This window comes from Gavia stellata, chromosome 1 (assembly GCF_030936135.1).
Source record: "Gavia stellata isolate bGavSte3 chromosome 1, bGavSte3.hap2, whole genome shotgun sequence".
Taxonomy (NCBI): domain Eukaryota; kingdom Metazoa; phylum Chordata; class Aves; order Gaviiformes; family Gaviidae; genus Gavia; species Gavia stellata.
Genome location: NC_082594.1, coordinates 94,094,155 through 94,111,031, shown reverse-complemented (window position 1 = coordinate 94,111,031; position 16,877 = coordinate 94,094,155). Strand labels below are relative to the sequence as shown.

Genomic DNA, 16,877 nt, shown 5'->3' with positions numbered 1-16,877 from the left:
TTTACATGAAACCAGATTATCATTATTAGGAAAAAAATTACCATAAATTTGGGGCCAGCAAATATATAAATCATAGTATTATTTTATGGGTTACAAAGTGAAGTTCCGCAGAAAGAATTTGGTTATCATTATTGATTATTTTCTTAACCATAAATCTGAAGCCAACCACAATAGATATTTTGGTTTAATGGTATTTCATCTGATAAAATTTAATTATAAAAAATTACTGTTACAGAGATTTAGTAGGAAGATGGAGACTTGGATAACATCAGCATTAAAGTGAAATCTATGCAAGAGATAGAACAAGGGGGAAAAATAGAAATACCATAAAACAAATACAGTGAAGAAAACACCATAGTAAGTCAGTGTCTTAGTATGTAAGATTTTCTTGCCTATGGAAATAGATTTTTAGTAGAAGGCAAGTAAAAATTCAGTGCTGGCTTAGCTGGTAGTCGATGATCACAGTGTTTAGTGCCAGAAGATCCAGTTGAGTCAAGAGAAGAGGAAAACAATATCCTCCAACTAAATACATTTTCCGAAAGATTAATAGTTGTTGTGATAAGACTGATAGGTCAGATAGATGCTTTTAATGTGATTCAGCTATTATTAAATAGGATACAGCTATGAACTTCTGCCTAAGACACTTTGAAAAAAAGAGTAGAGGATAATGGAAATACTGTCTCAGGTGAAAGGTATTTCGTCAGGAGTGTTGACACAGAGAAATTTTTCTGACTCAAAACAAAGTTTGGGGAATAAAATGGGAAAAGAGATAGATTTGAACACTGTAATAATTTAAAAAGTGAGTGTAGCATACATGCACTATAGGCTTTGCACCAGAAACTTAACTTGAAATAAGTACTGAAGTTTATGTTGCATTTTGAGATGAAGTGGCATGACCACAAATTCAGAATGCTGATGAGGGATGTATCTTTAAAGAGGACCAGAAACATTTATACCTCTTTTAATCTCATTTTCGTAAATTAAGAAAGTAGTACAATTTTGAAGAAACTCTGAATTTCATGTATCATCTTCCATGAAAATGGGTGCTGCTTGGCTTTAGTAATACAATATATACTGATGTGGTTTTCATCTTTTCAGGGTCTTTGCAGTTTTTCAGGGTGTGTCATTTCAGTCTTAAAAAATAAGAAGTGAGTGCCTGACTATTGCATATTCCTCTGTTTCATCTATCTCATTTAACATAGGAATAGGATAGGAGAAAATGTCATGGGGTGAAACTGTTGCACATCTTGGCTCATTTCTTGTCATCAGTTCTACTTAGGGTTTATCAAATTGGAAGAAAGCATAATCCAGTTATCTTTCTGAGTATGAGGCAAGTTTCTTCCTGACTCTCATACATAATTAGTCTATTCCAAAGCACTTCATTTGATTTCTTTTTTATGACTGTCTTATCTATTCTATTGGCAATTTTGTATGGTAAGAACCACTGTTATCTGGTTTATTAAATCAAACTACTGTTTGGAATCTCTCCAGCAAGTATGATACTTGAGTATACTGGAGTAAATGGTAGAAAGTATATATTAAAATAATTAATTTTTTTTCTCTGAAACTCCAAAATGGGAAACTCAATTTTTTTCCCAGAGAACAAAAAATTAAACTGTTGAGAGCAATGATTTGGAAAAAAACTTTTTAAAGATACAAAGTTTTAGAAATGTTGAATATGGTATTGGAAACCATCTTCTTTAAAAGTCTTATTGTTACCTCTGCCTTTAATATATGCAGTTGTTCTAGAGAGTAAACAGAATTGTAGTTAAAAATTCTATCATGCAAAAGCTTTCTCTCACTGTAGCAGCACAAGCCTATTCATTTCATGACAGTCTATCAGCCAGTTCAAGAAGATCATATCCTCATCCCAGATGATTTCTTGCAGAGACTAAAAAAAATTCATCCACTACCCACAGTGCTTGCAAATGCTTCCTACTGAAAATGAAAGCTGTTGATATTGTCACTTTCAAAAGAAATGTGAGAGTGCAGCAATCCCAATTTGGGTACTTTTTCAATAAAGCTTTTAAAAAAGTAGAATAACAATAACTTGTGAATCTAGAAATTGGAAAAGAAATAGATGATTGGGAGTGGCCTTAATATTTTCCAGGTTTTCAGATGATGACAGATCCTCTGGGAATAATCCTCTCTATGAAAGAATATATTACCTCCTCTTATTCTTCAAAGGGAGAGAAAGCAAAGATATCTCTTCAAAGGAGAAAGTGAAGCACTCCTTCGAGAACAGATCGTTTGACATAACAACACAGCACATTAGTGTGTTAGTATGTAAAATGTTGGATTTTTCATCTTCTGTCTCAAGGTCTTTCAAAAAGAAAGTCAAGATACCCTTTTGACAGAGAATGAAAAGGATGAAAAAGCTTTACCTTTTCATGACAGAACTGACTGTTCAAACCATATAGGATTGTCTAGATTTTTCAAACCATTCTTAAGTCTGTATACTATTTATACGGAAATCCTGAAATCCAATTACTAGCTCTCATAAAACTGAGTATTGTGTCGACAGCTGATTTTTACAGTAACATTTTTCAGCATAAGCTGTTTAAAAATAAAGCTACTGTAAGAGTGACTAGCCCATTGACATAATGGTGGTGGCAGTAGTAGTAGTAATAATAATAATAATAAAAATAATAAATGTTCAAGGGAAATGAATCTATGTGGAGAGATATAAGCCTACCTGTCTGTTTCTGGTTTTCTTCTGTGGATTTTTAACTTTGTCTATAGCCTTGAATACATAGCAAGGAATGCATGAATCTTAAAAACACTCAGTTCTTTCAGCAAATAACATGTGTTAAATCTGAAAGCTATATAGATTTTTGCCTAGGACTACTTTATTTATAATGACAACAGTCATGGAGATTAAAGAACTGTTATGTACTCCAGAAGATGTCTGCAAAGGTGGAAGATACACAGTTTCAGGGAAATATCCCTGTTCTTCCAAAAGAGAAAACGTAGGAAGTAAAGGAAAAGCAGTCTCAGCACTCAAGTGCTGGAGGTCACTTGGAGCAGTGAAGCCACTGACTTCTGTGCAGGCTCTGAAACCGTTTCCATCCTTCAAGGGTCCTTGTCATGGCTGCTGCTGTGGAGACAGCAGTTCCTTCCTCAAGGTCAAGACAGGACTTGTGTTCTGTTTCTTCTGGGTGCTGTTAGTATGGCTGAGCCCTTCTTGTGATTCACTGATGCACTGGAGGCAGTGCTGCTTCCCTCGTGCTGCTGTGGCCATATGTCTTTCCACTCCCCTTGTACCACTCTGGTGCTGCCTTGATCTTTCCACAGGAAAATATATCAGGAAAAACACCCAAAACCTGGCTTACTAAGCTGAGCTGGCTCACCACATAGCCAGGTGGAGAGCAGAGACAGTGTAAGTGAGGACTGAAGAGAGAGAATGGGAGAGCAAAATCTACCCGTTTGCTGGCAGTGCGTTTCATTTGTTGCATCCAACCGTATCCTTACTGGGACTGAGGACAGTAAGAAAAAGGTGACAGTGAGGCAGTATATCCCCTTTTGGATTCATGCTGTAGGCAAATTCAAGTTCAGAATGATGAAATTCACCCCTGTCATTTTACTACTAAGTCTTTGAGGTTGCTTTGCCATAGACTTCTCTTTCCATGTACATACAATGACAGATTGGAGGAAATACCTCATTTCTGCTAAGTGGGATTATTACTAAGGTTTGGCCTCACTTCTGCACCAGAGTGGTGAATCATTTAAGATGGGTGCAATGTTTTTGTCTTCTGAGTGAATTTTAGGAGGAACAAAATTTAGGTGCCCCTGGTCTATAAGGGCAGTAGAAAAAATCATTCTTCTTACAAAGATACTCTAACCTGGTTTTGGATTAGCCCTTTCTCCTCAGTTTCAGTAGAAATTGGGGAAATAAAATAGTTTCCTGTACTTTTAGAGTTACCATTTGAGAACATCTCCCTCTAAACACAAATGCTGTTAGAGATCTAACTTGTTTTATGAAAAAGGTATTGTGTGTTTCAAGCTAGGATTAAAGATAATGTGAAAAAACTCCAACTTCACTCAAAATAATTATGTTAATCAGATAAAGCCATACAGTTTGAAAATGACAAGGTCTGCCAGTTTCAAAAAAAAATGTTAAAACAAATGGGTGCATTTAAGCAGAATTTATGGAATAAGCCATCCTGAGAAAGCCATTTATTGAAATAAAGATGAGGCTTTGTCTCGCTTAGAGAAAGCTCCTGTCTTCCAGGAGTAGTTTCTTGATTCTTATCCAGAAAGTCTAAATGTCACAGAAGAATTCTTCTTGTTTTAATTTTTTAAGATCCCGAGAAGGTGTTGCTTTCTTGCACTGAAATTTCCAGCAGAGGGAGCTCTACTGTTACATTTAGTGGAAAAGCAGCTTTACTAAGTATTTTTCATCTACAGTCTGAAAAAGTGTGAGACCATTGGGGTTTTTTTAATGGTGTGAATTCATGACATCTTAACATGGAGCAATTTAAAAGGGACAAAAAGGGCAAACCCCTTCCTAGAAAGAACATTTCCATATGTAGTGTTAGAGTATTTCATTGTGGTTCTTTTGAAATTAGAAAGTTCAATATAAGTTATTAAGTCTACTATGTAATATGGAATCTGGTCTGTTCTCTGCTTTCTCTTTCCCTGACAGTAGTGAAGGATTAGTTTGGGGAAATGGTAACATTATTTTTAATATTTCTCCAGTTTGTGGCTGCTCTGAGAATTTGGTTGCGCAGTACAAACTACTTTTGTGGCACTGAAACTTACTTTGCTATTGCAGTGACCTTGTTTCCTTGACACAAAGAAGTGCTCAAAACGCATAGATTCTCTGTCAATTGTTGTTCCACACATTCAGCTGTGGATACCCGCTCCTCTCTTGCTGTTGAAGGTGGTGAGGTTTTTTTGACCTGATGGCATCTGTGCAGCAGGAGCAGGCATGCTCTGCACCATGTCCATGACAATAATGTAACGATATATTGCTCCCCAGTCTCATTTCTTTTTGCTTGACATAGAATATTTTTTGTCCTTCTCAATCTTTCGCAGGTTTTCATAACAATTTTTCAAGTTTTAATGAGTACTTCTCTAGCTTTTCCTTTGTTGCCTGCATGCAGAAGAAAAAGGGGCAGGGAATAAAATTCCAGGAAAACGTCTCCTTTTCCCAAAAAACCTGTGTCTTTGAATTTCCCTTTTCAAGCATGACCTCATTAAGATTTCCAAGCTTCACAGTCTTCCCCTGTTGTGATGGAGTGCCAGGGATGGACACACCAAGAATCTTTATTGCTTTGCAGAAGCTCTCATTCTTTTTCCTGGCAGAGACAATCCACTAAATAGACAAAATATAAATGTGGAAAGATGATTATTCTGTCACAAGATAACACAATTACAGTGTTCTCTGTATTTAATGCAGGGCTGATTTGGTAGCCGAACAGAATACTGAAACCTATTCGGTTATTGTTCCAGTCTCTTCTTACACTCAAATTAGTATTGGTTTAAAGAGATCTAATCTATTAAATTTAGGGTCATACAGTGTACATGCAGGTAACCAGAAATTAAGATGAGACTATTGTCCTTGAAAATGCACATACATGTAAACGTTGTGGTCTTGAATTAATTGCAGTATGTAAACTCCCATAATTTTTTTGTTAGCTGATATTTTGCGTACATGCGATCAGTGGATTATGTTGCAGTTATGTTAGAAGATATATTGCATATTGAACCATTCAAAATTCTTTTCTGTATATATTTTAGTGCTTCATTGCCTGTTTTTTATTTTGTTTTATTTTGTTCTCAATTGATAAATTTAATTGATTAGTTGGTACGTTTTTTAATTGATAAAACATTGCTTTTTGATGCTGATGCCATTTGACTTTCACTTGGCTAATAGAAAGCAGGATATAATGTATATATCAGCATATTTGTTGTTAACTTTGCCTGTACATTTTCAGAGACAGATGTATATACTTTTGGACTTGGACAATATGGGCAGCTGGGACATGGTACTTTTATTTTTGAAACTTCAGTACCGAAGTCTGTGAAACACTTGAGGAGGCATAAAATATGTAACGTTACATGTGGGGAAAATCATACTGCTGTAATTGCAGGTATGTAAGTGAAAAATTCTGAAATGCACTTCTAGTGACTCTCTATTATACTGTAAAAGCTTTCTTTATAAAATGAGCAGTAGAAGACGACATATGCAGACTTACTAGTTCTGAAGTTTAAGTGAGCTAGTGAGAAAGCCAGGTTTGATATTAGGAATTTCTGATTCACAGCCATGCAATGCATAGTTCTGTATGTGGTATCCCCTGGAGAATTGTAACCTCATAATCATGCCTTGCTAACAAGTATTCTTGCTTAGAAACCTTTGTTTTGCTATACAATTTCAATCTTAGTGTTTTGTTGTTGGTTTTGGGGTTTTTTTGCCAAAATTGTCCAGGCTAACTCTAATCTCTGACAGTATTTTGTCTGAAAATATATATATTTTTGGATCATATTCATCTGTTGAAAATCTGAAAATAGTTGTTCAGGTTCTACTTTTGGAAAAGAAATATTCCTTACTTGCATGGCCTGTTACTTTGTTTGTAATGGTTTTGTCCTGGTTTGGTACTGAATCTTTGTTATTAATAACATCCTTTTTTTTCTATATACAGAGAATGGCCTCATGTTTACTTTTGGAGATGGGCGACATGGCAAGTTAGGACTTGGAGAAGAGAATTTTACAAATCAGTTTGATCCCACTCTGTGTTATAATTTCTTGAGGTTCACAGTCCTTTTGGTAAAACTTTGTCCATGCTTCTCAGACATCAAAATGTCTATATTTTTATGAAAAATATTATTAATGAGAGTTGAAATCTCATTATAGAATTTTTTTTTCTATAACATTTCATTGGTAGACAACACAAATTGAAAGCAAAAGGAAATTATATTTACTTATCACACTGTTCATTTAGTTTAGAATGTACTTGGCTTGGACTACGCATATAGACTGCTTTTTGGGGTTTTATTCAGTAGTGTTGTGCTATAATGTTTTGGTCTATAGAGCTGGTAGTAGCCTATAAAATTAAATATTTGTTGCGCTTAGATTGTTGGCAGCAGGGGGGAAACTAGTATCTGTTCTGAAAACACCGGAGTGACATCTTTTTAACAATTATTTTTACAGTGGGATATTTATTAAGTCTTAAGAAAATTTGAGGAGTTGCATTTTGAATCCAGACAGGATGAGAAAGGAGAAATACTGTTTTCTTTTAAGGGCATTTTTTTCATCTATTTCCTGAGGTGTTTAAGAAACAAATATCACAGAATTGCCAGCATCAAAAATGCAAACATGACTCAGGATTGAGCAAAATTTGCGACAAAAGTCTGTGGCTGTCTTCTGTTTGTTAACTGGACTTAAGAGTTTAAGGAGGTTTTATCAGAAGTGGTAAAGCATTTAAACTTCTTAGAAAGTGAAACCTCTGATCTTTATGTAATTATACTTTGTCTGTTGGAGGGTGTAGGACTTTGTATTACATTTTGTGGATTTTGTGATTTTTAGGTTTGTATCACTGAAGTTATCAGTATTGCCCACATTTGACTTGCATCAAAATAATTAGCTCCAACCCCTTCAAAATCAGTGGAAATATCTTTGCCTTCTTCTGTATCAATAATTTGAAAGACCTATCTTGTGTCCTGTTCAATACAAATATGTTGCATTTAAGTAAGAAGAAATGAATATAGATCACTAGTCATTAATAATTGTAATTATGTACTTTTATCTTGCTAATGTCATTAGGAGCTAAATTTGAAGCAATTTAACATCTGTTACTTTTATTATGTTTTTCTTATAATCTAAGTCCCTAGAGATGATTGTCAGAAAATTAGATTGTATTGGTACTTGCAAATGAAATAAGCAGACTTTTTTTTGGTGCTGTAGGTTGCTTGTGGTGGTTGTCATATGCTCGTTTTTGCTGCTCCAAGACCTAAAGGATCTGAAGAAATGCTCTTAGAAGATTTATATGAGAGCCGTTTGACTGCTACTATTTCTAAAATGAGTGGAGACTCACTACTAACAAACACCTTACAACTAACATCAGCACGAATGCGACGTCGAGAGAGGGTAAATTGAGAACTGTTTAGAGTTGCCATACTTGTTTTAGGAAACAAAATAACTTTTTAGACTAAAATCACAGCTTGTACCCAGCAGATGAATATATCTCCTTAAGATACGTGTTTAATTTTAATGTATAAAAAGAAGAATGAATATTTACCATGATCCCAAAATTGATGCAGGTATAAGACAGGTATTGGTCAGGTTTTACTTGTTTATTTCTATGAAAAAGACTTAAATTAGTTTTGTAGTTTTTTAATTCTAAAATGTAGAGCCTGTTTCTTGGATTTTTAAAAATACCTTAGAAACATTAAAAAAAACCAACAAGAACCTGACTTTTTTTGGTGTTCCCTCTGAGTCCTTGAATAGACTAAACAAGTTCATAGTTTATAAAATATCAAAAGGGAAAGTTTCACAATCAGCCTAAAATGATCCTAAGATCCTGTAGCTACTTAAAATGGTAGTTTCTTCTCCTTTATCTCCACTACACATTCCATATGATTTCTTTAGCAGCACAGTGAGTTGGATCATTTCACTTACCTGTCTGAAAACTAACTCTACCAAAAAACCACATTTATTTTGTAAAAATATATTGATGTTGTGGATTAAGTAACTCAGTGATATTTGAGAAACTAGTATTTTCATTTTAAATAAAAATCAAAATTCTTTTTATCCTTTGTATTTTAAGACTGCTTGAGTTTATTGTGTAGAAATGACCTAAAATATCCCACTATATCACTCCACTTTTTATAAATAATTAAAATACTCAAGAATTTTTGTTTATGCTTTGTATACAAAGTTACAACACTGTATCATCAACTCAAGGAAAATACTATTGCTAAGTACGAGAGGTTGCTTACATTTTATTCTTCTACTCTTACTCTCAATAATTTTTTTTTTAATCTTCTAAAGGAAAAGTCACCAGAACAGTTTATTCGAATGGCACGAACTCTGCCTCCACTAGGAGAAGGCTTCTTAAAATCTTCATTGCCTGTGACTAGCAACACTAGCCCACTCTGTTTTTCTGCAACAAGTCTTCCTAAAGCTGAACCTATGAAGGATAGAAACCATGAAAAAGGTGAAGTGTTCCCACATTTTGTTGCTGTTTTCTGAGAATTATGTAGTTTGGCTGTCATCATTCATAAACAAATGCTCAGTTTGAACATGAAAGAAGGGTGTAAGTTCAGTCTTACCTCAAGAGGGTCTGGCAGAATACAGACATGAAAGTTGCAAAATGCGTACAGGAAATTGCCTCACACTTGTTTCACATTTGGGACATGTGCTTAAAGCTTTAGAGGAGGGTTGAGGGAAAGAAAAACAACTTCTGAATTGTATCTGAGGTTCCTTAAGCCTGCAGAAATATGACTTCACAAAAATACTGTAAGATTAGTAACACCTTCTCCATTTTCATGGAAAAAAAAGAATTACAGAAAAAATTTGATTAGGAACAGTCATAAAGACAAAGGAAAGCCTACAAGAGACCTTGGATAAGAAAAGAGGTCTACTAATTCTTATAGGAGCTTTCTTCTTCACTTGGAAATGCAAAAGTACTCTTCACTCTCTGTTATCTAAGATAATAAGGGTTTGCAATACTTTAGCTAATGCAAAAGCCTGGGTAACAGTGATACTGATACAGTGCTGGACTTTTGCACAGATTCTCTAGAGCAGTTCTGGACTTCATCTGGGTTCCTGGGCATGTGTGATTTCCTGGGAAGAGCAGTGCTGAAGAGTGCAAAATGCAATGTTTCTATGTAAAAGCTCAGATTTATTGGACAGTCAAATCCAATCTGAAAGTAATTAATTCAGTTAGAATTAAGATGATTATTTGTAAAGCTGCCAGCATGTCCATTAGCATTTCTTGTTCCAGGAAAGCAACGCAGTGAAATTTGAATTGCCTTTATAGGCTTCTGAGGCATAAAACCTCAGGTTTTCTGCCATATGAAACTGGTCATATACCTGATAAACCTGAGGTGAACCTGAAAATGATCTAGGTACATTTTTATGATGTTGCATTGGAGTTAAATTCACTGTCTCTCCATCCATCACACAGACAATGTGCAATCACAGTGTAGAAAATATGACTGCAGCTAATTTAGTCTAATTGGTACACTATTATTAAAGAGATTATCCAAAAGAAGCTTTGTCCCATGTAATATTTATGCTTTGAAAGCCTGCAAAAACGGTCTGAGATCTACAGTGCACTGAGGCCAGATTGCTGAGCTGCTTCTAATGTTAATACTAATGAAAAGGAGGTGGAAGTGTTTTTGCTGTGTCTTATGCTGGGGGAATGAGGAATCTCAGGACTTCAATCCTATGTCAGTAAAATGGAGATAATCTCTATTTTAAAAGAGTGGGGTGTTCTGTTTGCTATATATTGCTTGTTCATATGATATTTGTTTGCTTCCTGCTATTTTACCTTAAAGAAAAGAATCATCAAAAAGATAAACATGGTGAAGGCACTGCAGAAGAAGATTCAGATAATGAAAATAATGACAGAAACCTTGGAGATACAACTGACATCCTAAATATGGTAATATATTCCACTAATGACTCTGTAATTCAATTGTTTTTATGCAAGGGAAGAAGAAAGCAGCTAAATCATGTTTCAAGTTCTACTACAGAACTTGTGGCTAGCCTAGAACATCATATGTGGCATCAAGAAGTACTGACATACTGTTAAATGAGCATGCATTTCACATCATCATTATCCAATGCCAAAGTTTGTTTTCATTTTCCAAGTAATGTTGTAAAATGAGATTGAAGCAGTCCAATTAGTGCAGCCCCTCCCCATGCTTCAGCTCTGGATATCAGAAAGAAAAGGAGAGGGATGCTGGATACCACATGGTGATCTCTGTCTCTGACCTTCCTCATCTTGATAATTTCCAAGAGAGAGAACTGCAGGAAATGCAGCAGAAAGCTGTCTTCTCCTGTTCCGAGAAGAGCTTTTTTAGTACAGGTGGATCATATTAAAGGGAAGACCAAAACGCAGGTATTTTGATTATTTGGTGATCCCCAAGCATGTGCCTGTGTATTTCTCTTATTTAAGAAATACGTTCACCTTATCACTTGTATACCTTTCCAAAACATTTTGTTTTCTCGGCAGATAGGGCATGTCCTGGCCTTAATGCAGTGCACTGGAAAGAGTATTGGTTTTTGGTTTTTTTTTTTAAACTTCTGTGGAATGGAAATAAATGAGCAACTCACTGTGGACTCAGCTCAGGATATGTTGTCAGTTATGCTGGAGGGATTGCACAATTTACAGGAATTTTTACTTGTTTGTAATTAACAGTGCTTAGTAATTTAACAATCTGTTTGTGCATACCATTTATTTCACAGTTATAAAACTTTATTTTCATTTACAAGAAAAAAAATATTTTCAGATATGATGCATAATGTGGCCTTCATTACATATAACATCTTGCACACTTTTTGTGCTAGACTTCCTTCTCCTTTTTGTCTTTGTACCCATTGTGAATCAATTTTAAAACACGTATCAGAATCAGATTGAAAAATTCTGTCAGGTAAACTTGTCAAAATACAAAGAAAAATTATTGCTCTTGAATCTGAATCAAAATAATCTGTGACAGCATAGTTGTTTCAATTTTTCTAAACTGTGGTGACATACATCTTATTGACAAGTGTGACAAGAGGAGGAAAAACCTTTAATATCATATTGATGATACAAATTCTTGGGAGTCAGAAGCCAGAACTGTCCGTGCTTACTGTGTTGGAAAAGAATATGGCGGTTAAACCATAAGCTGTTAACAAACAGGAGCAGAGAACGTTATCTTGTCGTTTGGAGTATATGGGAAGGGATGACCAAAATCTCACTATACTTGTCCACCTAGTAGTAGTCTACTTGCCTTGCCTTTTCTTTTTTTGCTTTATATAGAAGAGGTGAAGGCATTAGATTCCAATGAAAATTTCTGCTGTATAATGTTTCTTTGAACATGTTCTTTCAAGGCTGTGGCATCAAACTGGATGTTAAGTTGAAGGTTGTGATGATAATGGAGTAAGGTGTTATATTTGTAGTCACAACTTCACGGTGAGTGGAAGGTGGATCTAAAACATGCTGGTGGGCTGTAAGAGAGGGCTTGTAGTTTTCAGTCTCTACAGACAGTTTAGATGTTGACACCTAAGCTGATTACCACTCTCTCTTTATAAGGAGTAAATGAAGGAGTGGAAGTGAAACAGGTGAGATGAGTGATCGAGAAGGTTGTCTCAGTCTGATTCTGCAATAGTATTAAAATGTTCATATAACTTACAATAGTTCTGTTTAGTAGAACGGGGCTTTGATGCTGCTTGCCCTAATACTTATATTTAATTTTTAATAGATATTTTATTCTTTGCAGACACATGCAATGAAATTGAATCCCAGTGACCAGTCCTTAAAATTATCACCACTCCAAAAACAAAAGGTACTGTAACAAATATATATATACACACACACATATACTTATACTGATGTTTAAAAGATCTATAATTCTTGTATTATCATTGTACTTTATTGTTCTGCTTTGAGTTTTAAAAAAGCTGGGCAAATTTTATAGGCCTCCTCTTGCTAATTTTCTGAATATCCATGTGGTAAAATTCTAAGAAGCTGACAAAAATCAGAGAGAATTTGTGCACGCACATAGAACTCCTCATATCCAGCATAGCTTGAGATGAGAGTATATAATACTTCACCAGTTTAAGGAACAAAAGAACACCATATACACTTTGTAACTTATGCTGATAATATACATTTCTACTGGTTTGTTGATACTAAAATATTTTAATTGACTTTTGAGACACAATGTAAGTAAAGGTTTTATTTACGGAAATTCACCATGGAGTATATTTAAAGGAGCAATAATAGTAGTTTTAATTATGAAATTAAAATACTTCTGTATTATCTTTCTGTTTCACTCCTAAAGTGATCCCAGCATTTTGATGTATTTCATTATAATTTTATTTTATATTTAAAAAATTATTCTGCAGAATTTGTTTAATAAGTGTAAAATTTAAAGCAGAAAGACAACAGATTTTCAGACTTACTAGAAAAAGCATAACAGTGAGTGCATCAGAAGATTTCCCAAGGGGAAAGGTGAAGGAAGGTATAAGAAAACTAGTTCTTTACTTCTGTTCACACAGCCTCACACATTGCATGTGCTCTAGCTTACGGAACATGATACTGGCTGCACAGTTCTTCTTGCATTTACTTTGTGTGCTTGGATAGTGAAAAAAGAGTAGTAGTACATTTATCATCAACAGAATGTTACATTCTTCTAATATGTGCACTTGTAAATTCATTTCATGTGAAAGACTCTACCTTTTATGCTATCTTTTAGTCCCCTCATACGAATTGTTTCTTTTCTTGTTCAGATGTTTTCGTAACCTTTTTCTTTTGCTGTCATTTGTCCTTAATGCTTTCCTTCTTTCTTTTTAATTTTCTGCTTCTCATGTGGAATAGAAGAACAATAAAAATGTGAAACTGAAAAGAAATGGTAAGGGTGGGCTGAAAAACAAGGATTCTGATTTCATGAAGGAGGGATCAAAATTAGACTCTGGCTCTTTACAAAAGCAGTATTCACTTTCAGAATCACCAGGACAAGATTTAGACAAAAGTAGTGCCTTTGTACAGAAGCCTGTGGCCAAAAAAAATACAATGAAAGGTAAATTTGAGCATGCACAAAGTGTTAGTACTTTGAAAAGTGGTATTCAACAAATTACTAGGGACAAATGCAGATTAGTGAAAAGGGAAAAAGAATATGTGGAAAATACTGAATTTGTCAGAGAGGAAGTAACTTACAATCTTCCCGCTGAAAAACAAATTCTGACTGAAAAAACAAATTCTTCCAATAAAGTGTCAAAAGCTGTTAAATCTAAGCAATCCCTTAAAATAGATGTACTTCCTTCTGCATTCAGGGATCGGCCCCAGACTGATTCATTAATTGTACAAAAATACAGTCCTGTTAAAAAGGAAGAAAGTCAAGAAGCAGTAGAAAGTCAAAACAAAATAAAGGATGTTGTTGAAAAATCTGATAAATGTGAAAGAATATGTGTCAGAGGAGAAGAAAGCAGTGAAGAGCAGAGAGGTGTTAAAAAAAAGGATCAGTTTTTAAAACAAATAGCTGTAACTATGTCATCATCTTCACCTGAGGAAAGTAGCAATGATCTTACAAAATACATACATAAGAGTAGGGAAAAAGAAGAGGACTACTATGAAGACAGAGAGATTCAGAAGGCAATGAAAACAATAGAAAATGTGAAAGATTTGGACTTAGAAAAAGACGACAGTGAGATTGAGGAGATGCAAGCTACAAACAATGAGAAAGAATATGTAGAAGAGACTGATATAAAAAGTCTGAATGAGGAAGAAACTGAAGCCAAATCTGATGAAGACAGGCAGTCAGAAATTAAGAATGAGGAGGAATCTAATCAAGAGCAGGAGAGTGAAGGCAGTGAAAAGGGTGAAAGTGAAAAAGAAAAACTAGATGAAACAGTTGACAGCGAAGGTGAACTAAGGGAGGAAGAAGAAGAGAGGGAGGTTAAAAAAGACAGACATGAAGTTTCAGTAGAAAGAGATGAAGACAAAGAGGAAAAAGATAATGAGGAAGAAAATGAAAGAAAGGGATCACAGGCTGAAAGAGACAGTGAGAATGAGGGTGCAGAAGAGATTGACGAGATTAATCAGGAAGATGGCAAAGAGCAAGGAGATGATGAAGGCAGGTTGATGGGGGAAGAAGAAATGCTGAGTGAGGGAGAAGGCGAGGATGAGGAGGAGGAGTATGCAAAAGAGGAAGACACTGAAAAAGAAAAGGAGGAACAGGTTAAAAGTGACGGAAGAGATGAGAGTGAGGAAGGAGGTGACGATAGAGAGGGGGAGGATGAAAAAGAGGTGGAGGCAGAAGAGGAAAGAGAAGATGAAAAGGCAAATGAAGAAAAAAAAGAAAGGGAGAATGAAAAAGGCAAAGAGGGTGAAGAGGAGGAATTAGAAGCATCATTGGCAGGGAGGGAAGAAGAAGAAGTATCTAAAGAAGAACAGGAAGAGGAAGATACAAATAGGAGAACTAAGGAGGTGGGGGAGGATGGAGTGGAAGAAGAAGGAGAAGAGGGGGAGGATGGAGTGGAAGAAGAAGAGGGGGAGGATGGAGTGGAAGAGGAAAGAGAAGATGAGGAGAAGGAAGAGGAAGGCACAGAGGCAGAAACAAAAGGGGAGGAGGGGGAAGAAGAAGAAAACAAGGAGGAAGAGGAGTGGGAAAATGAAGAAGAGGAAGGGGAAGAAGGAGAAGATGAAGAAGAGGGAGAAGGAGTGGAAGAAGATGAGCAAGAGGGAGAGGAAGAAGAAGAGGGAGAAGGAGTGGAAGAAGATGAGCAAGAGGGAGAGGAAGAAGAAGAGGAAGAAGAAGAGGAAGAAGGAGAGGGAGTGGAAGAAGGAGAGGTAGAAGAGCGAGTGGAAGCTGGAGAGGGAGAGGAGGAAGAGGGAGGGGAGGAAGAAGAAGGGGAAGAGGGAGAAGAAAAAGGGGAAGAGGGAGAGGAGGAACAAGAAGGGGAAGAAGGAGAGGGGGAAGAAGGAGAAGAGGAGGACGGGGATGTGGGAGAGGAGGAAGATGAGGGAGAGGGGGAAGAAGGAGAAGAGGAGGACGGGGATGTGGGAGAGGAGGAAGATGAGGGAGAGGGGGAAGAAGGAGAAGAGGAGGAAGGGGATGTGGGAGAGGGGGAAGAAGGAGAAGAGGAGGAAGGGGATGTGGGAGAGGAAGAAGATGAGGGAGAGGGGGAAGAAGGAGAAGAGGACGAAGGGGATGTGGGAGAGGAGGAAGATGAGGGTGAGGAGGAAGAAAGAGAGGAAGAGGAAAAAGCAAAAGGTAAAAGAAAAAATTATACTAATAAGCTTCCACACAAAAAAACCAAAACCAGGAAGCCAGGGAAGACAGAAAGTACTGCTTTACAAAACAGCTCTAAACAAAAAATGAAGTCCAAACAGCATATAGCAAATGGTTTACATAATTCTGAACAATTTTGGAACAATGTGCTACCTCATTATTTAACACTAAAGTAGCATAGACTACTGGAGATGCATTTTAAGCCTATTCAGGAAACTTTGGAACTATGGCAGATTGATTTTTGTTACTTAAACAATTTTTTAATGTAATCAAAATATATTATTATGCATATACTTTAAGTGCCAATTTATTGAAAAGGACTGAAGAAAATGTTTAGATTTGGGAAGTTTTTATAAGATAAATTGTTGATACAGTCATTTACACAATCATCTTTATCATGTATGACACTTACAGATTTTAAAAAAATTGTTGAGGAGGCAAAATGTGTTTGCCTCTTAATTAAATTATAATGTCATACTGACAATATGAATTATACATTGTAACAGTGTAATCTTCTTTGCCTTTGAATCAGATTTCTTAAGGTAATGCATCAGTTTTAGTTGCAGGATAGCTTACTTGTTAATGTGCCTTATATGAAAGGAGTGTCAGTAAATTGTCAAAGATACCTACTTTTAAATTTTGGTATCACTGTATTCATCCCCCCTGTTTTCTTTCTGTTCATATTTTGGTAAAATGTTTGAGTACTCAGTGTAAATTAAAAAACGGACAAGTTGCTAAATTTACATGGGTCAGTAGATGGGAGGTAAATGGCAATACAAGCCTGGATAAATGGTGCCCTGGGCTTTTTTGAAGGCCTTAAGGATGACTTCTTATGGTGGCAGCACACAATTATGTGCAGAAAGACGAATACAAGTGTCGGAATCTGGCCTAGATTACATTAGAGTCAGAGTGCGTCTGTTTAGGGATAATTT

General features: G+C 35.8%; 1 protein-coding gene across 1 annotated transcript in view; it reads left to right on the top strand.

Annotated features, from left to right (window-relative positions):
• RPGR (retinitis pigmentosa GTPase regulator) overlaps window positions 1-16,171 on the top strand; it is a 43,439-nt gene extending 27,268 nt beyond the window's left edge. The window contains exons 9-16 of the mRNA XM_059819778.1: window positions 5,940-6,095; window positions 6,645-6,769; window positions 7,907-8,089; window positions 8,993-9,158; window positions 10,504-10,610; window positions 12,433-12,498; window positions 13,533-15,713; window positions 15,888-16,171. Coding sequence (XP_059675761.1) covers window positions 5,940-6,095; window positions 6,645-6,769; window positions 7,907-8,089; window positions 8,993-9,158; window positions 10,504-10,610; window positions 12,433-12,498; window positions 13,533-15,713; window positions 15,888-16,121 — 3,218 coding nt within the window. The 3' untranslated portion in view covers window positions 16,122-16,171. The remainder of the gene's footprint in view (window positions 1-5,939; window positions 6,096-6,644; window positions 6,770-7,906; window positions 8,090-8,992; window positions 9,159-10,503; window positions 10,611-12,432; window positions 12,499-13,532; window positions 15,714-15,887) is intronic.
• Window positions 16,172-16,877: the final 706 nt, after the last annotated feature.